This window comes from Camelus ferus, chromosome 8 (genome assembly GCF_009834535.1).
Source record: "Camelus ferus isolate YT-003-E chromosome 8, BCGSAC_Cfer_1.0, whole genome shotgun sequence".
Classification (NCBI taxonomy): domain Eukaryota; kingdom Metazoa; phylum Chordata; class Mammalia; order Artiodactyla; family Camelidae; genus Camelus; species Camelus ferus.
In genome coordinates this window covers 4,083,540-4,107,926 of record NC_045703.1, presented here as the reverse complement: position 1 = coordinate 4,107,926, position 24,387 = coordinate 4,083,540, and the positions used below count along the sequence as shown (strand labels likewise).

Sequence of the window (24,387 nt, the reverse complement as noted above, 5' to 3'; positions counted from 1 at the left end):
ATAATCAAATCAATGTAACAAATTATATTTGATATTTAGAATAAAGGCTATATGGTAATTCAGCTCCCTCAAGTAAATAAAATTCCTCAAAATGACACTAAAATAGAGACATTATTGAAAACCAGAAGGCCCAAATTATATCCTAGTACATTTCAACTTCACGATAAAAGGTAAAAGCCCTCTTGCTTTTAAAACCTGTCATCTCTGGCAGGAAAGTAATAAGACACAGACAGGTTGTCCTTCATTTGCACAGTGCTCATGCATGAGGTTCATGCATATTGGAACCACTTGGCTTTGCACACTTTCATGGTAACTGAATATTTAAAGAGCGAGAAAACTTTTTCTCCCTCTTCTCTCTTTCACATCTAAAATGATCACCCTGAGCAGTTGACCCTTTGATTTAGCCCACAGTCATCTCTACATCTTCCCTGTTTGGACAACAAATTCCATGACCACCATCAGCACACAAAAATGTTCTCTGGATATTGCTACATCCACCTAGATTACTTCTCTGTTGACAAACATAAGGAAAGAATGGTTTAATACATACTACTTCTATTTGTTTATTATCCACTCATTTTTAAAACTTTTAAAAATTAAACATTACATATATAGAAAAGACTATTTCTAATATATGTGAAGTATAAAAAATAATTTGGCTTAAGAAATCAAATATTTTCTACAAAGCTGAAACCCTCTTTGCAGCTTCTCAGTCCCCATCTACTCCAGGAGTTAGCCTTAAATTACAACCCAATTTTTGTGTCTGACACCATCATGCTTTTTTAAATAGCTTTAATAACATATTTATTATGTTTAATAACATGTCAATATATTCGTTATAACTCCTAATAATCAATTTTGGCTGTTCTTGAACTTTATTTAAAATGCAATCCTAGTGTATTTACTATTTTATAACTTATTTATTTCACTCAACACTGTGACGCTTATCTGTGTTGAGGAGGGTCCCTGTAACTCATTTTTTTTATTGCCATATAGCAGTATGTTATATGACCAAACATCTACTTAATTATCCATTTCCCTTTGATAGACATTCAGAGTTTCCTGCTGTTAGAGCTGCTATAAACTATGCTGCCATGAGCATTCTTTTAGTTTAGAGCATTCTTTTTTTGAGCTTTGCAAGATTTTATGAGTCACACAGTAAGGGGTGAAATTACCAAGTCATATGGAAGGTAAAAGTTCAACTTTAGAATGTAGTGAAGAATTGTTTTATCCACCCATCTTTCATTCATATTTCAGTGTGAGTTCCATTGCTCCTTATCTTCACCAACATTTCTTATTGTCAGATTTGTTGATTTTTTTCTGACTTTGTGAGTATAAATGATTTCATCATGGTTTGTTAAACAGATCAATTCAGAGTTCACTGAGTCGATTGAGACTTCTTTAAAATATTTGTCATTTTAAAAAGAAAAATTTTTGCTTGTATCTTTTGTCTAGATTTTCCATGAGTGAGTTTTTCATTCCTGTTGATTCATGGAATGTTTTCTATATTCTGCACTGGAATCTTTTATCAGTTATATGTATGGCAAGTCATCTATTAATATGTTACTTTGTGGCTTGTCTTTTCATTGTTAGTAGTTTAACTTTCAATGAGAAATTTTTTAAAAATCATCAATCATTTTATTTATGGTTTGTTTTTGTATCTTTAAAAAAAACTTTCTCTAACCTGAGATCATAGAAATTTCCTCCTATGTTTTCAGTTTTGCTTTTCATATTGATGATATATTTTGTGTATAATGTAGGGTAGGATCTATTACTAAAACCAATTTAGATTTTTGCCATATAAATAACCAATTATTGTAGTACCATTTATTGAATAAATTTTCTCCTAAACTGAAATATTATTTTTAATATTAGATTATTCATATAGATAGACATATACATATATGTCTGATCTGGTTTTCTGTTATATTTCACTGGTCTTTAGGTTTATCCAGTTCCAATACTATATCACCTTAAGTTTCGGGGTTTCATATGACAAACTCTCTTACTATCATAAAGTTTTTAGATATATTGTGCTACATTTAATACAAGTATATTTTTTATTGCTTTCCAACATTTTTTTTAAAACACTGTATTTCTGGGAATAGGCATTGATTTTGTATCAAGGAACTTCCTAAACTCTTTCAGTCATTTGAATATCCCCTTTGGTGTAGTGTCTATTCATGTCTTGCTCCATTATCACATTATCTGGTTTTTTTCTTGTTGATTTGTAGAATCTCCTTGTGTGTTCTGGATATGAATCCTTTGTCAGTTCTTGAGTTGTAATACCTTCTCTGACTCTATAGCTATTGTATTGTGTTGTATTTGTGTCTTCTGAAAAATAGTGGTTCTTAATTTTAATGTAGTCTAATTTGTTAAATGCTCCCTATGTGGCTAGTGCTTTTTCTGCCTTGTTTAAGAAAGCTTTCCCTATTACAAGTTAATGAAAACATTTCCCTATATTCTGAAAGGGCTAAAAGAAAAATAACGCCTCACAACATGAGTTTTCAAGTCTGTTAACGTACAATACCTTTCCACTTATTTATTTGGATTTTCTTTATGTTCCTTCAAAGTATTCCACATAAAGGTCTCCATATTCTTACTAGATTTATTACAAGGTATTTGAGGGGTTTTTAATGTCATCTTATATTATGTATTTTTAAAAAAATTTCATTTGCTCTTTGTTGCTGTTATATAAGAATACAATAGATTTTTATACAATAGATTTTATTTATACATAGACATTTTATCCAGCAACTCCGATAGCTCACTTATAAATTCTAATAATTTATTATAGAATTATTTGGATTTTCTTCACACAAAATCAGTCATCAGCAAATAATGAGTTTATTTGCTCCCTTTCAATTCTTAAACGTTTTTTTTCTTGTGTTAGTGCACAGTCTATGACTTTCAGTATGAAACTGAATAGAAGTGATAATCATGGACGTTCTTTTCCTATTTCCGACCTCAGAGTAAAAGCTACTGACATTCACCATTAAGAATAATGTTTGCTATATTTTTTAGTTACATTGAGAAAGTTTCTTTATTCTTAGTTTGCTAAGTTTTTAGTCGTGAATTGAAGTACAGTTTTATTAAATGCCTTTTCTGCATCTGCTAAGATAATTATATGGCTTTCTCTTTTATTTGGTAGATGTGAGTGATTCTCTTTTTAATTTTTTTAAACATTTTTTATTGATTTATAATCATTTTACAATGTTGTGTCAAATCTCTTTTTAATTTTAAACCAAATTGCATTCCTGGGAAAAATTCAACTTACTATGATTTTAACTTTTTCATACATGACTGGATTCAATTAGTTATTATTAGTGCTAAAATTTTTGTATTTACTATAAAATTTACTATTATGAGTATGCCTATAATTTTTTTCTCATAATATTTTTAGATACCGGTATCAGTTTTAATGGGTTCAAAATTAACTGGATCATGTTTCTTATTTTTAATTATTTGGTATAATTTGTTAAGACTGGTGTTATTTCTTCCTAAAAGCCAGGTAAAATCCACTAGTGAAGGCATGTGGGTTTGTATTTTACTTTGTATGCAGGCTTTTAGTTTCAAATTCAAGTTTCTCTAATAGTTACCAACCAGTTGTAATTTTATATTTCTTCCCATGTCAGTTCTAATGTTTTACTCGTCTTAGAAGTTTCTCATTTTTGTCTAAATTTTCAAATTCTCCAGAAGTGTTGTTCTGTCTTAATATTTATTCAGGTTCATCTATACATTTATAATTTTTTCTTGTTTTTTCACCCCTGTATCTCTGAGCTTCAATCTGAGATTAGTGTCCTTTTGCCTGAAGAACACTGTTTGGTGTTTATTTTAATATGGTGTGCTATTGATATATTCAGTTTCTGAGTGTCTGGAAATATCTCTTTTTTTAACCTTCATTATCAAAATATATAGTAGGAAGAGTAAGGACATTCTGTAAATAAACGAAAGTTTGGAAGTGATAAGGATAAATGAAAGATTATAACAATTTAGAGCAATGGTTCTAAACACAATGCATGTTAGAATTTTTAAAATTTCCAAAGTGCACCCCTATCTCAAACCAATTAAACCAGAATTTCTCGAGGTAGAGAATGAGAATGAGTGTTTTTCAGCTCACAAGAAGTTCTAATGTCCAGTGATCATTAAAAACCACCAGTCAAGAGACGGAAGAAGGAAATTACTTTTAATGGGGAAACTAAATTGTCTGGTTTGAGTCTAGTCAGTTTTTCTATCTTTCACAACTTCTAGCAGATTACTTTGCAAATAGAAAATAATTACCTGTTTACCGAATGCATGAATGAATGAATGAATGGTGTGTGATGTCTTGCAAACAAAATCATATTAAAGACACCATGCATAGCCCTCAAGTCCTTGTTTCTCTCCTGCTTAACATTCTCTAAAGTATATTTCTTGTGTATCTATTAATTCTGCTCAGCGTAGTGAAAATATAAGTGAGTATACTGCTCTCAGCATTAGCCTTCTCATCAATAACTCACCACATAACATAACTTGATATAAAATTATTCCTGGTTTTAAAAATAACATCTAAGAAACAGCATCCTCAGCTATGGAAGCATTGACTAATAAACTCACATCCTTTAAGGCAGAGATCTAAAATCTAAAGGAGGGAACTGCAAAAAGAAAGCCAAGTCCATTCATGACATTGAACTCCTGAGCTACTTATCTTGTTGTCATAGGTTCTTTGATATATCAACGTACTTCTAAATCAATCTTCTAAAACCCCAGTATGCAATGATAAAAAAATCTGTGCTTAAACTGTTCTATAATTGCAGAATGACTTTGAAAGAAGTTTGACAATAATATATCTAACTGATATATAAAATCCCTTTGAAAAGTTTGACAAGAATGTCTAATTGATATTAATACTAGCATTTCTAAGTTCATGCCTAGAAAAGTTAAGCACTATCCAATTAGCGTATACTGTAAATGTTAAGATTTCTTATGACTCATAATTATAAATCAGCTTTGTTCAAGGATTTTAAATATTGGAAAGCAAAAATTTTCCAATATCTTTGTCAAATTAACCCTCAGATTGTGGCTCCCGAGATAAGAATCACGTAGTCTCATCCCCTTTCCTACAATTTTTCCTATCAGGGAATGACTAAAAACAGGCCACTTGGTCTGCTCTTGTGGACACAAGTTATTCCCTGAGTATTCAAAAATATTAATGTGAGGGATAAAGAAGAAGAAAAAGCACAGTATGATATTTAGAAGAAAAGGTGGTAAAAAGTGACCTGATAGGAAAAATTCATACTCTTGACTCTTTTGCCTGCCCCCACCCTACTTAAAACTGTTTGTATTAAAGGTTCAAGTAGCTTTAAAAAGCTTTAAGTACTTTCAAGGTCTTCCTTTTTTTCTGAACGTACCTGGGTGAAAATCTATTGGTGAGAGACTCACCATATCCCACTTTAGATGTAATCCTGTGCTATTCTCCCATGTCTTTCCTCCTTCCTTCACTGCTCAACCAAGATCCTTCTTCCCTTCCTGCCTTCCCAACAGATGTTTTGAAAGCTCAACTTCCTTAAAATCTTCTGAGAAAGTTCTCCCCATATTGTGTATCCTGTATAGGAGAACTCCTTCTCCTCCTCACTCCTTCCTATTAGTTGCTAAGAATTCTATACGGTTTTAGTGGAATGTGTATCATATTTGTGGTTCTGCCACCTCTGTTTAAGAAACTCTATTTGGATGTGGTCATTTATCCATGGTTAAATGATAGGCTTCATGAAAATGAGGACTGAGTCTCTTAGTGTACTTTCCCCAACCAAGAATAAGAGAGTGAACATTTATTTGGTTCTCTTACCTCAAATTATATTCACTGTTACCAAGGGAAGAGCTAAGAGAATCTAGACTTCTTAAGGGCAGGGAGTTCAACTATTACTGAGCAGATATTTAATATAGGTTGACCTGGATGAAATGCCTACTCTCACTGCATAGTTCTATAAACTGTAAAAATCACATAGTTTTGACATATTGAATTGACTGTTTTCTCCCCTCCCCAACTCCCTGATGTTGCTTTTAAAAAAAAAAAAATAGATGAAAAATTTTTATATAATTTGTAGAAAGGCAGGGGAGGGAAATAGCTCAGTGGCAGAGTGCATGCTTAGCATGCACTAGGTCCAATCCCTGGACACCCCATTAAAAAAAAAAAAAGAAGTTTTAAAAAACTATGTATGAAACATTTTTTTTTTAATTTTAAATAAAACAAATAGATGTAATAAGAAGTACCTTTCTCCTTTAAAAATGAAGGAAATATGGTTCATTTTGTTAAGAATTTTCCATGGAGCAAGGCCTATTGTGTGATTAGGATGGGTATGAGGCAAGGCTGTCTCTTCTTGTATTGACATTTAGACGAGTATATATATTCATTGATATATATTTTGATATCAGTATATATTTATAAAATAAATATTTAAATATTTAGATATTTAGACTTCTAACTTGATCACCAAATGAGGTACAGATATTGTAATATTGCATTTAAAGTGTTGTTTAAAATAAACACTTGAAATTCTACCAATTTTGTGAGCTCTTTGGCTATTTCTTCATTTTGTAATATACTAGAAGCCTCACAAAATGGAAGTAGTCTAAGAGTTCCTAAGTCCTGGGAGGTTGTTTCATGGTGCTATTTTATACATCTAAAACTAAGTAAATGTTAATAATGAAAATGGCATTTTCCATATTAAGTGATGAAAGTTAAATTACATACCCTATTTCACTCTTAAGAGATAAACAATCACCGTAAATATGAATAAAACTTGCATTTTAAAATCTTGCAAGGGAATCAGATCTATTTTCCTCCTGTTTCCAAGCCCTCAATAATACTTTTCATGTGTTTGTATTCACTAAAAAAGGGACATTTCTGTGGAATTAATCAAATAGGGAATTCAGTATTCCTGGCAAATAATTTTGGCATGTTCCATTGGGAACTTTCTAGTTGAATTTTCATCTTTCCTGGGAAAAGATGCACATGTTCCAAACCCTCAGTCTTTTCTCTGTTAGTGAAGATCTACTAAAACAGAATTAATAACAATGTATATTCATCAAGACACTCAGCTGGAAACTTCATGTTTAAAATAAAAGAAGGCAAAATGCATAGAAATACAATTTGAACGTAGTAAATGAAAACTAGCATTAAAAATGCTATAAAAACATTACAATAATTGATTTTCTGATTTTGGTAAAATTAAAAAAAAACAAATTTCTGAGATGGACAATTGGAAAATATTCATAGCTCCTAATATATTTATTTTCCAAGAAAATCTGATTTGGTGACCATGAAAACTCATGTTCAATGCCTAAGTAAACCTTTTTGAAATCCATGTGTCCTTTAATGGTTTTTCTAAATTTATAAAATAACTAGAATTCTTATATGGGCTTTGGCTTTATGTCTCATATCAGTTGTTCATCCTGTAAGACGCTGCTGCTGTTATTCCTTATGTGTACACATTAGTTTACCCCTAAAGCCTGAAGAAGCCTGTCCCTCTTTCCTACCATTGATGATTCTAACTGCAAGTCTACAGCTGGATAATTGCTCAACAGCAGTCTCAAAGACCGAGCACTTTGACTGAATCCTCCCTGCTGCATTTTATTTAACCAGGTAGGTGTAGGGCATTTAAATAGAGATGCCCAGGAGGCAAATGATGAACAGGCTAAAGCTGGAGATTTTGGAGTCAACAGGACATTTGGGGAGATGGAAAACACAGGTAACCAGGAGGATGACCCAAGGGAGAGTCTTTGGTACAGGAAGACCTTAGGACTAATGTGCAGAACCCTCATCAGGTACCCAATAAAAACTTGGGAAATAGAAGAATGGCGTAGAAAATGACAATGTTCTTACTCATTTCTATTTTAGTTAGAGTAAAACAAAGACTGTTATTTCCATAGAAATCCAACCTTCAGAGCTCTTCAACAAGATAGTAAGTGATGACAGTTAGTGAAAACTCTGTCAATAGTTCATATTTACATCGTTGGGGTGAAACAATCCTATGACAACACGTCACATTCTTAGTGAATCCCACATTAGTGAATGATGAATACAACATGTTTTTCACAGTCTGACTGCGGGCTTGATGCATTCTGTTAGCAAAATGCACAGAATTGCCAAGATGAGAGAGTAGCCTTTCCTAAATTGCTCCAAGTATCACCATGACTACAACCTATTTCGCAAATCGGTGGATTTTCACATAAGAAACTAAATCCATTCAGGGGCTTGACTCCTATTGTATTGAGACTTTATAATTTTTCTTATCAAAAAATTTTTGCCTTTATATGCATGAAATCATTTTTTTACCCACAGGATTAAACCAAAATGACAACTGCTCAATTTGATTGTCAATACTGCACAGCATCACTTCTTGGGAAGAAGTATGTACTAAAGGATGACAATCCATACTGTGTTTCATGTTATGACCGTGTATTTTCTAACTATTGTGAGGAGTGCAAAGAACCAATTGAATCAGATTCCAAGGTAGGTGTTACCTCAATTCACAGAATTATTGCACACGAATAGCAGACAAATGCTTTGGAATGTTTTTTCTTTAGTGTTGACTGTTAATACTCTATTGCTCTGCTATTGGACTTAAGAATTTTCAAAGCCACCATCAATCAAGTTCCAGGCAGTATGCTTAGGTACAGTGAAATATAAGATATACTTTAACCCTCACAATGATTTTAGGAGATAATTTAGGGTGCTAAAGATTAAAGAGTTTAAGTCTTTTTGCCCAAAGTTACACAGTTAAAATGTTGAGTGATTTCTCATTACTATATATAAAATAGATAAACAACAAGGACCTACTGTATAGCCCAGGGAACTATATTCAATTTCTTGTAATGAGCCACGATGGAAAAGAAACTGAAAAAAAAAATACGTATGTATGTATATGTATAATTGAATCACTTTGCTGTACACCTGAAGCTAACATTGTGAACTGACTACATTCAATAAAAAAAAAAAGAATTAAAAAAATGTTGAATGATTTCTGGAATGACAAGAACACAAATGAATAAATACAATTAAATAATTGGAGATATAAAGATTCAAAAATCTCTATTTTCTGACTTCAAATCAGCCTCGTCTCCACTAAACACAGTGCGCCCTGATCCCTCCCACACATACAGCCTGTTCCTCCCACAGTGTACATTATTGTATCTTTCTCCTTCCTCTTCTTTTTGCCTTTGCTTTAGTTAAGTAGTGTTGAGATTTTGTTTAGTTAAATTTCAAACAGTAATAGGATATTACAACCTAAAAATAAAAATCATTCCATAATCTCTCATAATTTATAAAAGGAAAGTAGAGGAAATTTGAAGAAATAGGGGAGGGTCCACTTATTTTCCATCTGTCTTTGGTGATCAACCAGAGAAGCCCCAGGCTCTAGCTCTTAATTGCCCCAGCGTCTTCTCTCTCTGGGCAAGAATATCAATAACAACATTCCCTCGAGCTACCAACACAAACTACCGGCACCAGAGTCCCAGGAGTGTTGAGTTTTGTCTTATAAAATGGACTGTTTGGTTGCAAATACTTTTAATTAACTTTTATTTACTGTCTCGAAGGATCTTTGTTACAAAGGCCGTCACTGGCATGAAGGATGCTTCAACTGTGCCAAATGCAATCACTCTTTGGTAGAAAAGCCTTTTGTTGCCAAGGATGAGCGCCTGCTGTGCTCGGAGTGCTATTCTAACGAGTGCTCCTCCAAGTGCTTCCACTGCAAGAAGACCATCATGCCTGGTAAGGTCACAGGGAGTTCTGGTCTAGAGCTGAAGCTGCAGTACTTTGAATTAAACCCAAGCACATGAAGAGTGTAGTGCAATAGTCCGCCTTACCCGTGGTTTCACTTTCCACGGTTGCAGTTACCCAAGGTCAACCTCAGTCCGAAAATATTACATGGAAAATTCCAGAAATAAACATTTCATAAGTTTTAACTTGTGCACTGTTCTGAGCAGTGTGATGAAATCTCAAACCATCCCACTCTGTCCCACCCGGGACGTGAATCATCCCTTTGTCCAGAGTATCCTGCCTGGCAGACCCTTAGGAGCGCTCTCAGATAGCAGATCAGACTGTTGCGCTGTCACAGTGCCTGTGCTCTAGAAAGCTGTATTTAACTTAATAATGGCCCCAAAGAGGAAGAGTGGTCATGCTGGCAGTTCAGATATGCCAAAGAAAAGCCGTAAAGTGCTTCTTTTAAATGAAGAAGTGAAAATTCTCGACTTAATAATGAAAGAAAAGAAATTGTATGCTGAAGTTGCTAAGATCTAACAGAAGAATGAATTTTCCATCCATGAAATTGTGAAGAAGGAAAAAGAAGTTCCTGCCAGTTTTGCTGTCACACCTCACACTGCAAAAGTTACGGCCACGGAGCAGGATAAGTGCTTAGTTAACATGGAAAAGAAGGCATTAAATTTGTAGAGTAAGATATTTTGAGATAGAGAGACCACATTCACACAACTTTATTACAGTACTTTGTTGCAGTTGTTCTATTTTATTATTACTATTGTTAATCTCTTATGATGCCTAATTTATAAATTAACCTTTATCATAGGTCTGTATGTATAAGAAAAAACAGTGTATACAGAGTTTTGTATTATCTGCGATTTCACGCATCCACTGGGGGTCTTCGAAAGTACCCCCCTCCACAGATAAAGGAGGACTAGGGTACAAATCCCTGCTTCTGAGAAAGGCATCATTCTTGCTATCTCTTTATCTCATTTGGGATACTTCAGAAATAAATAGATTATTCTTTATGTCTTCAACGAGTAAATTACTGGGTTCTGTGTATTTTTATAAATCTAGTTCATAGAAACATTTAAAACCAGAATCTGAGCCATGGAATAAAGATACGATCTATACCAACAACGCTAGCCCTGCATTAAACACCCTGTCCGAGGCATAACCAATGGCATCAGAAAGCATAATCCATCATAGGAGAACGGGGCCAACCATCATCCTGTAGCTTGACCCAAACTGGTCTGAGAGTTAGTCATCTTTATTTTCTCTTAGTGAAGACAAGAATCCATGTAAATTTCTACACTTTTCGGTGAGTACTAATTCTCTGTTTTGATCTTTTTCTCAGTGTCTAAGGACAGCAGTCTAAGAACACAATTCTTTCTCATTTTCTTATTAGAGACACAAAGATTTTCTGGGAGACCGTAACTGCACAACATCAGTCTCCAGAGTTTGTGTCCTGGGATTTCCTAATGTCCCTGTAATGGCTGGCAAGGCCCAATTTACCTAAATCACGTGCAGCATTATTGCATTTTCACATCTCAAAACAGTAGCTTACACAGCACAAAAGTTTTCGGTGAAAGAATGATTCACCATCATCATGGCTGAACTCTAATTACCTCTTTTTTTTTTTTTTCCAGATAAATGTTTTGGAAACAAAACACTTTTTCTGTAAGAATAATTAGTCAATCGCCTTAACTTTAATATGTATTTTAAGTGCTCTGACTTGATGCATTTTTGCTTAAGAGAAAATATAACTATGTTTGATTTTGACTAACAGGTTCTTACTTTTGGGGTACAGGTTCCCGCAAAATGGAATTTAAGGGGAACTACTGGCATGAAACCTGCTTTTTGTGTGAGCACTGCCGACAGCCGATAGGAACAAAACCTTTGATTTCCAAAGAGAGTGGCAACTATTGTGTGCCTTGTTTTGAGAGGAAGTTTGCTCACTACTGCAGCTTTTGTAAGAAGGTAATTATCTAAAGAGGATAAAACTTGTAGAACCTTCCAGACCATTGCATTTTAGCTGCACTAGGTATTTGGAATGAACTGATACTATTGTGCTATACCTGTCTTTACACATTCATGTCAGTTTTGAATTCCATCATGCTCAAAAGCCCTGCCTGTCGAAGTGAGGATAGCCATCTATTTTATCAACACAAAATTCCACTCAGAACATGAACTTAATATTCCAAAATCAAGTGATTTGATATTTCAGTTCCATTCACTGCTGTTAACGAAAGATTTCATGTATTCTGGGAAAGGGCACACGTCTCTCTTTGAATACAGAATATTTCTTAGAAAATAATTTTTGATCTGTTTAATTTCAGGGAAATACGGATTTGTCTCAGAATGACTAAGGGAACCAATTTTAAAAGGATATTTACCTCTCACATTATGTCCCAGCAACACAAATGTGTTTTTGGCCTGAAGCTTTTATATTTCTAAAGTCTAGAAGACAGGTAGGCCCAAGAGAGTGAAAAGATCATTAAGAAACTTCATTAGAACGACAGAAAGTAGGGGGGAGGGTATAGCTCAAATGGTAGAGTGCATGCTTAGTATGCATGAGGTCCTGGGTTCAATCCCCAGTACCTCCTCTAAAAATAAATAAATAAACCTAATTACCCTCACCCCCAAAAAAACTTAAAAAAAAAAACAAAAAACAGAACTTAAAAAAAAGGAAAAATATTAAAAAAAAAAAAAAAAAAGACGGAAAGTAGAGCTGCAAGTGGTCTCCTTCACTTCCAGGTCCAGAGTGCCATGAGGGCCTTTAATGTGATACCCATTCAAAACTTATTTTCCAAAAGAAAAAAGTCCTTTTTTTCAAGTAAACTTTGTCCAAGTCTTTTTATCCTCTAAGCTTTTATGTGAAAAAGTCACTCATCTCTATCACCTTGATAAAACCTGCCTACAGTCCATAAAATAGATACTGATATTCTCAAAAAAATCCTTGACCTGTGAGGCATCATAAGTTTAAATAACCCTATAAATTGTGATGAAAAAGCTGAATCATGGAAACCTATTGGATTAGGATAATGGTTTCTAAACATTTTTGATCTATGGGCTACTTTCTACTTAAGGTGATTTGTATACTTGCATCTGGACAGGTGGAAGACTCACTACCACTTTCTACAAAGGCGTCTACAAACACACATGCACACGTGCATACACATGCCCATGCACAGTAATTTTCTACATATATTTAAAATACTAGTGTTGCATTTGAGGAGACATCAATAAACTCCTAAGTCGGGATTATGAAATTACACTCTAATGGCCGCTGAAAATTACAATTGATAGTAACATGACAGAAAATCATCTTGTACACAGAGACTTCCATTACTCTGTCACAAACACTGACTCAGAAAAAGACTTTACAAGAAACAGTCAAAGCCTATGACCCTGGGACAGATGAACCTCTGAAAAATCATCAGTCACTGACACGCGTTTAGAAACAGAGGCTGGAAATAAAATGGAAAGATTTAGCTCAGAGTTTTGAGGGCCAACTAAGTTGGCCATTTTTAGGCTGTGTTTCCTAAGGACTTACGTTAAAATATTAATGAGACTTGTGGAAATTATCTTAAAATCATTTGGTGGGCATATAATATAAAGTTTTTTCCAGTGCTGTAAAGATTCAAGGAAACTTCTCTAGTACATCAGCGTGGAGCTCTGTCTGGGGCGAAGCACTGGGCATTTCCCAGGTTACAGGAGCCTACCCTATATTTAGGACATGATTTGAAGTCACCAAAAAATTTACAAAATGTTTATATTGGGTAGAAGATAGATCACCACATGCCAGATTATTTTCTATTTAATTTTTTAAAACCACAAGTCCTTTAAGGAAAGCTGGATATAAATATTTTTGATTAAGATGATCCAACTGAAGAAAAACAATTTGTTTCAACCCAAGCCAAAGACCAAATATAAAACAAAAGAAAATAAGCAAAACTGCTTGACAACCAGGCCCACAGAATTTTTTTCAGAGGTTTTATGTTTCCCATTTACTTATTTAGAACAGTAAACTTTTTCTCCTTTACAAAAAAAAAAACAAAAAAAACACTTCTATCAAATACCTTTAATTTCTAAGATAGTCACAGTAATATTTTAAAATATTTTTAGAATAATCTTTTCAAAAGCTTACAGCTTAGACAAATATTTTTTAATTTGCCAACAATAAGGTGGTTTAGAATAGATTCTACATTTTCTATAGCTAATTATGCTGAATACAAAGATGACAGGAACCATCTCAGACATCACATTGCTTCAGTCATTCTAAGATGTTTCCAGGAACACATCCCAGGTTCCGCAGCCCCTCCAGGAGCTCAATAGCCATGGATTTGAAAGACACTATGACTTAACAATTGCTACACAAAAAGATCTGTCTAATATTTTTCCATCTGATTATTAATGAAGATATCTCAGCTTTTTAAAAATTAGAAATCATAGATTAAACTGGTTTAGGAAAAAAAAAATCTTATGAAAGAGTAATGAGCATCTCTGCAGAACCCTAGCACGTCACGCATTAAGGTTCAACGTACAACCAACACTCATGACTTCCTGCCCTAATGCTGACAACTCATGCAGTTTCCTACAGCAGCCCCATCGTTGCTGGATACAAGATTGGAATTGCTTTCTGAAGATTTTTCTCCCTTGATGTTTGTTCATTCATTCAGCAAAGACTTGTCAACTACTTATGAGTGCAAAGCAGTCTTGCCTCAGTACTGTGTTCATGATTAAGTGCACGGGATGTGGATCAGACTGTGCAGATTTAGATGCTAGCTCAGTATGACCCTAGCAAGTGACTTCACTGTAACTAACCCTCACTAGTTGCCGATTTCTAAAGTGTGTAAGAGTCCCTACTGTGTCAGGATGTTGACAATGTTAAGAAAAGGTTACACACAGGACTGAAGACTGGGGAAAAAAAAAAAAACACTTAAGAAATGTCAGCCATTATTAGCAGGTGATGGTTTTTATCAATTTCTTTCAGGGTTGCTGCTGCTAGAATAAAGCATTTGGAAAATTATTTTTTTTTTAAAGGATCCTTAAGAGTTAGATGTGGAAGTAAGAACATAACATAGAAAATATCTTAGTTCTAATGGCAGATCTTTGAAGACCAACAAGAAACTTAGAGAAAGACGAGCAAAGGAATCAAGGCCTATTTCTTCTTCATCCTCCTGAGTTCATTCTGGCCCTGCTTCTTTTCTGTTCCATTGTAGGAGAAAAATGAGGCTATTTCTCACCAGTTCTGTTTAATACCTATAACCTTTTGTTTCTCAGATTAATTTTTTTTTAATCCCAGGGAAAAGACATCCTGACACAATGTAATAGGGTGGCCTGCAGTACCACCCTTGGACACAGAAGAGAATCACAAGAAGTCTGAACTGAGTTTCCATGGTCATGGCCTTGTTTTGTGATCCTTTGCCAGGTGATCACTTCAGGTGGGATAACATTTCGTGACCAGCCGTGGCATAAAGAGTGTTTTCTGTGTAGCGGCTGTCGGAAGGAGCTCTGTGAAGAAGAGTTTATGTCCAAAGATGACTATCCATTCTGCCTGGACTGCTACAACCATCTTTATGCCAAAAAGTGTGCCGCCTGCACCAGACCCATTACTGGTGAGTTCCTCGGGGTCACACAGGCCTCCCATGAGACAAGTCTCACTATGTAAACACTACAGAGTTAATTTAGGAAATGCAAGTTTTAAAAGGCTGATCTTTCTCTTACGAAATAAACATGGGTACCCATATATAAATAGAAGTATGACACAGAACCCTCAAGGCAGGTAGAGAGTATAATTAAGTTAGCTTTGCTCTACAGAGGGTAATTCATACTAAACCTAATGGTACTGACTCCAGGTAAAGTAGTAATTTGGGGAAGAGGGAGCTGAGTGGTTAGAGACCTTCCTCAAAAGAAGGCCTGATCTGAGGCAGAACTTTGAGTTGAGTGGGGGGAAGGGATACTTATAAATCAAAGTCCTGCTGAATTCCAAACAAGGGTGAAGGGACCTTAACATAGAAAAAGTTTTAATTAAATACAAGTATTGTACAAAAACCTGAAGCTGTAATAATTAGGATAGCACAGGTCAGGAATTAATTAAACCTCAATTTAAGATGCTTCTAACAATGTATTATTCTCTTTTCCTTCTGTTCACTTACAACAAGTTTCAATTATGGATAGATGAAATAAAACAAGATAGTATTCTATTGAAGAAACAAAACATACGTAACATGGTTTGAAAATGACACAAATGATAAACTGATTGGTGTTAGATGGATTTTCAAGGTAAAAAAAATTATATTTTCCTCAGAGATACTTCTAAAACATTAAGCCCACAGGGTATAAAAGAACTGAAGCCCACATCACACCTGAGAAACCCAACAGCTATCCTTTTAGGCAATGTATGGTCACTGGGTGACCTGGCAGAACTGTACCCCTAGCCTTTAGTCCCAGTGCTGTTTATGTGAAGTAGAATGAAAGATTATTGTATCCCTTTCTTCCTCCTTAATCTCCAAATCTATCACAAAGTAAAAGCTAAATCTTTACTCATCTCCAAATAAAGAAAAGAATTTTGCTGTAAACCCAGCTTGATAGGTTTTACTTGCAAGGGAGAGAGAGAGTTTCCTGGAGAAACAGAGCACGGTCCTCTTTGTCTGCACAAGGCACCATGTGTTTCAGAATCACACAATGGTCCGTGGGCTACATCTGACCGGTTTGCATGTTTGGTTTGGCCTGCCCATGTTTGGAAACAACAAATGTACAATCCATCTTTGCAGCCAAGAGTAAAAAAAAAAAGAGCCTTCCCCGGGGTGAGTAGACTGCCCTCATGTTCCTGGCTAGGTCGATGTCATTTGGAGCCGAGCGGCTGGCCCATTGTGTAGGGCATGCCCTCTTTGTTCCTCCCACCTTGTCTCCATCACTCGGCTATGTCACCTTCCCAGCCTTTCCAGGGAGTTATGTTGGCAATCCCAGAGTTGCTCTCCAAACTTGCACTCTTAACCGCCCTGCTCTTCTGCTTCTACACTTCTGGTGTAGTTATTGCTGCGTTGCTGGGAGTCCCATCTCTAACTAAAACTAGTGGAGATGGTGGCTTGTTCTCTTGGCTGCAGGAGGCCTTGCAAAACCTTGCAGCTCATTTTAATATGTTTTGATCTGACTCTTAAATACATACGTAGGCCCTGAAGTAGCGCTTCTTTAAGACTGAGCCACTTGAACTAACGTAGCATAGGGAACTACACTGCCATATACCTGTCTTCTGAAAGTTGTACATTCATGCAAACAGTGTTATCCTAAGAGACTACATTACGATGTTTTAAACACACTACTTTAAATTAAATCTGTAAGTCACCAGGTGTAATTTTTTAAAATTCCATCACAATGAATTTGATTCATTTGGGCAAACTTAAGGTATAACTACAATTATTTTTCTCCTTCTCTAAGATAGGATTTACCTTTCAATCTTTCTGGGGTAAATGAAGCAGTGTGCTCTAGTGGGAAGAGCTCTGGTCTAGGGAGTAAAAGCCCTTGGTCTCACCTCCGACCCTGACTACCGTGTGACCACGGGGACTCAAGTCACCTCTGAGATCCTCATTCACATTATTTGCAAAATGAACAAGATCACGTATTAGCTTTCTTCCCTTTCTGCTTACTATTTGTAAAAGGAGTTTCAAATGCTGATTTCTTCAGAAAGGGATGCTTAAGTTTGCTGGTTATGTTCCTTACAAAAGGAAATTCAGACTTAATTTGGTGAAGTTAGGAGCATAGGCTCTGAAGCCAGATGGCCTCAAATTGCATCCCAGATCTGCCATTTACCAGCTGGGTGATTTGGCCACGTGCTTGAACCTCTCTAGTCATCAATTTTTGTCAGCAAATTCGGGTTGATGGTAATGTCTACCCCATGAGGGGAGAGTTATATGAAGTAAAGGGCTTAGAATAGTGACTGGATCATCATCAAGTGCTCCCCAAATGCTAGCTCTTGTTCTATTAAATTTTCAGGATAAATGAAGCCAGATAAAACAGGTGCCAGAGACCTGCTTCCTGGATGACTTTCTTACTGCAAATGACCCTCCTGATCTGAGGGAGTAAATATATCCAAAATCAAAACAATTTACAGTCATCTCACATGTTGAGTCAGGCCTTTCTTATCATTCCTGCTACCACATGCTTCTTTTTTTCTTCTTCTTTGTAAATTTCTAGAAGAATTAGTTGTATATTTGCCACCTGTACAAGGCTTAACAAACAAAAAAAAAAAAAACAAGACAATCTCATGCATATCAAAATGCTAGATGCATGATGATTAGTATTATGAACAGAGATGATTTATGTATATATAGAACATTATTCTTGCGGCTTATTCATGTTTTGAATAACATCAAGGGAATTAGTTGGTATATTATTGATTTACTCTTATTAAAAAGTAGTGATAATAGCATCATAAAAAAGCAAGCTATAAATTTAATCAAGGAAAGCACAAGAATTTGATGTAAATTTACCCCTGAACTAGTAAATTGTATGTGAAGACATCAAAAAAAAAAAGTTTCAAGGATGGAAACAAACATTCATTATAATATTTAAGGAGGATGTGTCTGAAATAGAAGACTTACCCTTTTTGCTTCAACATCCCAAATGGAATATTTGGAAATTACACACGCATCAGCGCATGATCTATTTTAGCCTTACTCTCTGGGTGATAAGCAAGTCATAGAAAGTTCACAGCACGAGGATCACCTGGAGGAAACTTGGCAAATAAATGAAGACTCAAGCCTAGGGCATCCCAAATCCTTAGACCTTGTCTCCTTTTCTATCAGTTCCTCAAAAGCAGTTCCTTGAACTGTGCCATGGATTTGTATCAGGGATATACACTCTCACTGAAGACTCAAATTCTACTACCTTTCTTAGAAACCCTACGGCTCAAGTGAGGCTCAGGTTGAAGTGGCGGAGGCTGACAGCACCTCCTAGAAACTAACCAGTGGGTACGTGGCCTCAGCGGCCAGAGGGATCAGATTCACAGATCTTTGTTGCAAGCCTAAGCTGAAGTCGTCTCTGGGCGAGGTCATAGGCCATCACATAAGGTTAGCTACAGGAGAGTTTGGATGAAATTCTCTCTTTGGGGCTTTTGGAAATTGTGTCCCAGGCCATAACATGAGGATGGGACTTTATCCTAAATAAAATTAAACATGGAAAAAGAAGGAAGAGATGAGAACCAAAAGTCATTAAAACATCAGACACCAGGCTAGGAAGTAGACATTGACTTTATCCTAAGTTTGCTTCTTAAGTAAACCAGATCACAAAAAGAGGGGAAAAAAATTGTACTTCAATTTGTCTGACTTCAAAACATACACCCTCTTTCCACTGCACTACCCTGTACTTTCTATGTCCTAGGTAATCCTTAAGTGTCTCCAAAAATATTGTGTTTTGTATAACCAGATTCTACCTACTTCTGTAGATTATGGAAAAACGGGAATCTGGCTGGCTCTCACAGGAAGACCTTGCCCATGGTGACATTACCAAATGCCCCCACTGGGGGCAGCATTCTTTTTAGGTTACTTGCCTCTACATGGTCTTGCTCACTGCTGTATCTGCAGTTCCCAGAAGAGCCCCTGATAGAATGATCCATCTATTTGTTGAAAGAATAGATTATCCTTTTTTTTTTTCCAATTCCTTTACAGGTCTCAGAGGTGCCAAGTTTATCTGCTTTCAAGACCGCCAGTGGCACAGCGAATGCTTTAACTGTGGCAAGTGCTCAGTCTCTTTGGTGGGGGAAGGCTTCCTGACCCAGAACAAGGAAATCTTCTGCCGCAAATGTGGCTCTGGGGTAGACACTGACATCTAGAAGGAGACAGTCCTTCCCCAACTGAAATCCACCTTGCTTTTGTTCTCACTAAATCCAGGACTTGATTGGCGTTGTCTTTCTGACTTAATTTTTAGAAAAAAATTAATGTAGAGTTTATAGTGGGAGAGTTTTTGCACACATTCTGATTGAACTATAAGAGTTCAAAAAAAGCACAGCCTAACAGAAATATGAATATATACTAAATCACATAGGCACCTTTCCTTGCAATATACTGCACTCTGCTGTTAGAAATTTAGGAAAATATTTTTTATTATAATCGAGTGTATGACCTATACCTAGGAGTCAGGGATGTTAATACTGAAGACTGATGTTTCTCAAAACTGCAGAGTAAAAAGGAAATGAAGAGATCAAATTGAAAGTCATACGTGAGATTAATATTTGCATTCCTAACTAGCTAATTGTAGCTATTTGCTATGAATTGTAGAAGAACAAAACTAATCAGGGGAACTGATTCGTAATCATCACATTTAAGTACTCTGTCATTTTATCATTCTTTTATTGTTCACACACACTGACTATGGAGTTGCAAAACAAAGCTGCCATTTGCCCTCATCCACCCGGCTTCCACAGCTGGTTGGTTACCATATTTAATCAATGGAATCTGAGAATTCTGGACACTATGACTCTCATTCTCTGCATAGATATAAAAGAGTCCTTTTTACCTAGGGATGGTCAAAGCATAGGTTTCAACACATTTTAATATTAAATGCATCTTCAAAGCCCACAATGCTTTTTTTTTTTCATAAATACTTACAGATTCTGTGAAAGAAAAGTCTATTCTTTCAAAGGAGCTAACCAGGGTAATCATTGTCCCCAAAGGCAAACCTTTAAAGTAAATAGATCATTAAATCATCACTTGTGGAAATGAGTTTTAGGGAAGGGACTGAGTGTTGGAACATGACTTTCATCCAGATAACTAAAGGCATAACAGAATGCATAATTAGCTCTGAGCCTCATGCATTCTGCCTTCCAAAATTACAAAGATGATTAATGGGAAGACATAAAAGTGGGCTTTAAAGAAATCTGGTAATAATAAGAACTGAAAAAGAATAATTAATTGCTGATAATTCAAGACCCGCAAAGCAGCACAATACAGCAATAAAGTCTGTAGATGAGCCCCTGCCAATGTTCCTCCACAACCGTGCCGCCTGCCACACCCGTGCCAGCCACCATGCCCGCGACAACCCTGTCCCAGAGCTTCAGTCCTTGCATGACTGTGAGGGGTACACTCAGCCCTCAGTTGCCAGCTTACAAACAAGTCACAACAAGTGTTTATTGGTCACAGCCTTAATGAAAAGCCCATCACCATGTGTTTATACCAGACATCTATTGATGATGACCCTACCTGGCTGCCCCTGGACAATATTTTCCACATTATGTGGAATAAATGGAAAGCAAGCTCTGTTCTCCACACTCAGTTATCACCTTCGGTTAGAATGTCACTTGGATGGAGTAGAGAGAGGTCAGGAGAAGAAACTCACATTGACCTAACATTTTTATAAGTGTTTACTTTCAGATTACTGCATAGCTTTAAAGGTTCTGATTGAAATCTAATTATATGCTGTGGCTGATTACAAGGATTAAAATAGTATCACAGGAAATTCAATTTAAATGGTTATGGAAGCACAAGTTTTGAAACAGTTTAAAATGCAAGGACATTTCGAGATGCTAGCAATTTAGAGATACTAATTAAAGGTCAGGATGTACGTAGGCTATTTGAAAAATATAATTGTCTTTTTTGCCAAGATATTTCCTCATATTCACATTATTAAATGTAGGCAAAAGTATCAATATTTTTCCTGCATTGTTTGAAATTGCACGTGTGGAACTGAATATGCCAATTGTTCTATGATCCAGAAAATAACCATGTATTATATACACAGAAAACCAAGCCATTCTGAATCTGGATAGATATACCACATGTAATACTGTCTCAGTTAATCAATTATAAACAAACATACAAAATGTAATGGTTTTTCTTAGTTAAACAATTGGTAACGTTTAGGCATTTTGCTGTGGGAGGTTGCGGGGGGGGGGTGTAAGTATGCACGTGATCAGGCTTGTGTTCAATCTTTCCAATTAAAATTCACAGAACCATTTGCAAGACAGAGATTTTGTGATCTTTTGATAAGTAAAGTTACGTATATATACTTTCACATATAAATAATTCCACAGTTAGAAGGTAGCTTAGTCATCAAATTTATATTAAACATGTGCTGTACACACTAGAGCTCGAGCTGCTGTAGTTCTGGGGTGGTGGGAGGGTAGATCAGGCTATGGAAGTCTGGGAGATGCAGAGAGCCTCCCCTACAGCTTACACAAAGTGCCACTGTCAAGGTAACACACAAACACACAACAACTGAGAAAGGAGACACCATCAGACGGACACACACAAAGATGAAAGTAAAGATCATACACTGTATACTATGGTTGATTTAGGTCAGTAAAGAGAAAAGCTAACTGACCTACCCAGAGATGGAACAGGCTGCCTTATGAAGATGTGGGCTCCCAGTGATTCAGGGCATAACATCTGCACAGGCAGGGAAGTGGTTAGAAGCAAATCCTGTGAGCTAGTAACAGCCCAGATGGCTTGGAAATAGAGAAACTCTGCCAAAGAGCAAGAAGAAATGAGACTGCTAGAGAAGAAAGGGTCAGATGAAGGGGGAATGTGAAGTCTTAAAATAAAAGTTTTATAGTTAATAGAACAGCCAACAGAAAGTCACTAACTGTTCTTAAATAGAGGAGAAAAACATTACAACAGTGTTTGAGGAACAGGGTGCTAAGGATTCTGTGTGGCCTAGAGCTGAAGAGGGCGAGGTTCCAAAGGTTAGGCCTCCAACCACAGTGAGACTTTGGTTAGTGGCTACAGGAGTGAAGAAAGAGACGCAGTAGGTCACACAGGCCAAGAGCTGTATCTGTCCATACAGATGAGCAAACAATCGCTGAGTCAAATATTTTATCTTGTCATGTTGGGGTTAGAGATGAAAAAGAGAAACACAGAAGAGAATTTCTGCTTCCGTGATAACAGGTAGGGTGCTCAAGGGTTCAGTTTTCACTTAACAAAATCATAAACATGTCATATTGGGATGATCTGGGCCCAGTGGTTAAGTGAAGTGTCATAGCGCTACAATCACGGGTTCAGAACCTACATGGTCACTATAACTTTAACAAAAGAAACATTAAGGTGTATGTACACTGGAGTGAAAGGTTGGCCAACCTTTGTGAAAATGCCTAACCCTGGCACAAATGGCCTTGGTTAAAATGTCACTGCAAAACTTAGCACTACAAATGAAAAGTCAGCCTAAAAACAGGTCTGATGTTAGTTACACCATCTTTGAATTTAAGGAAAAAAGTACTTTTTAATCTGCTTGGTGGATTGGTAATAACTCATATTTTAAATAAGAAAATGATTGTTATAGTATGCTTTAGATATATTCACTTGAGCACATAAATTATTCTCAAATATGTTTATTACGATGATAATACAGTTTTTACTTGTTTGACAAATTCTGGTTTTCAGAAGTTTCTTATGCTGAATAAATTTACATAGTACGCATTTCTCAAGTTGTTTTTAGAGATTCATTTTTTTTACATTAATTGTGCAGTAAGCAAAATAGATATGGAATAACTTAGTAGTAATTCTACTTCTATTACAAAAGGGGACATAATGACATTTATCTTCCTGACTTTTACATCATTTTTACAACACCTAAATTAACTATATGTTCAAACATCATTTCAGGGTATTAATACAAATATAGCATAATTCAATTCTGTCTGACCCAAACAGTAATGCCACCACATCGATGCTCTTTTTCAAGAGTGATAAAATTTTTAAATATTCGAAGCGAAGAAGAATTATTTTAATTATTATTTCTGTGATTCTAAAAATATTCCATCAGAAATATCCCACTTCAGTTGGATTTTCCTGTTCTGACTGAGGTAGCCTTCTGCTAGTTTCTTGTTATTTGTATATCAGAGAAATTGTTAAAACCCTCAGTGGTTTCAATCTCTTATTTATCTAAAGCAAACTCTGGGTCTGTAACGCAGGCTTCATGAAACTTTCGCTAATCCACACTATAAGCATCAGTTAAGTTCTCTCCAGAGTTAACATTAGATTATTTATTCATTTACTGTCAGAATGCATTCCACCAAGAAAGATTCAGAAGAACATTTCTCACCAAACACTTCTAGGTCATTTTTTAAAGACCACATGGCTCTGAAATATGAAATTCTTATGGTACTCAAAAGATTAACTGTTGCCTTAGAATGGTGTTTCTTCAATGAAACAGTCAGCATATCACTAGAAGTTATACTTGCTAGGATATTACTTTCATCCTGAACCTCTTACCCCATAAACATAAGACCTTCTTTAGCTTTTCATTATTCTACTAGAACCACTCCCAAGAGTCAGCTGGGATAACTGTAAAGAAATGTTTGGGGAACTCTGAGGCCCTCTTTCCAGTGAGAGGTAAAGGAGACCTAGTAAGAGTTGGGGACAATGTCCTAAGATAGATTTGACCTTACAACTTTTCAGAAGTTAGTGTATCTGGATTTTGTTATGCCAACACTTAACAAAAGGACACCAAGGAACAAAGATACCAAGGGTCATCAAACTCAAGAGAAATTAGAAGTGAGTCCATCCACTCAGTCATCCATGTGGCTTCCTAGATAGTCCTAAAAATGCATCATCCAGAGAGAATTAGAGAAGTTCTGGTTCAAAATTTTGAACATTCTGAATTTTCCCTGATGACCAGCTTTAGGACCAGATACCCTGCTGAATATGGGGTTGGAGGAG

General features: G+C 35.8%; 1 protein-coding gene and 1 non-coding gene across 2 annotated transcripts in view; both read left to right on the top strand.

The window, feature by feature from the left end:
* FHL5 (four and a half LIM domains 5) overlaps window positions 1-23,096 on the top strand; it is a 38,399-nt gene extending 15,303 nt beyond the window's left edge. Inside the window, exons 2-6 of the mRNA XM_014561343.2 lie at window positions 8,321-8,491; window positions 9,574-9,748; window positions 11,544-11,713; window positions 15,168-15,354; window positions 19,405-23,096. Of these exons, the coding sequence (XP_014416829.1) occupies window positions 8,333-8,491; window positions 9,574-9,748; window positions 11,544-11,713; window positions 15,168-15,354; window positions 19,405-19,568 (855 nt within the window). The 5' untranslated portion in view covers window positions 8,321-8,332 and the 3' untranslated portion in view covers window positions 19,569-23,096. The remainder of the gene's footprint in view (window positions 1-8,320; window positions 8,492-9,573; window positions 9,749-11,543; window positions 11,714-15,167; window positions 15,355-19,404) is intronic.
* Window positions 12,267-12,339, top strand: TRNAT-AGU. The gene has a single exon. It is a non-coding gene; the product is annotated as a tRNA-Thr (tRNA).
* Window positions 23,097-24,387: the final 1,291 nt, after the last annotated feature.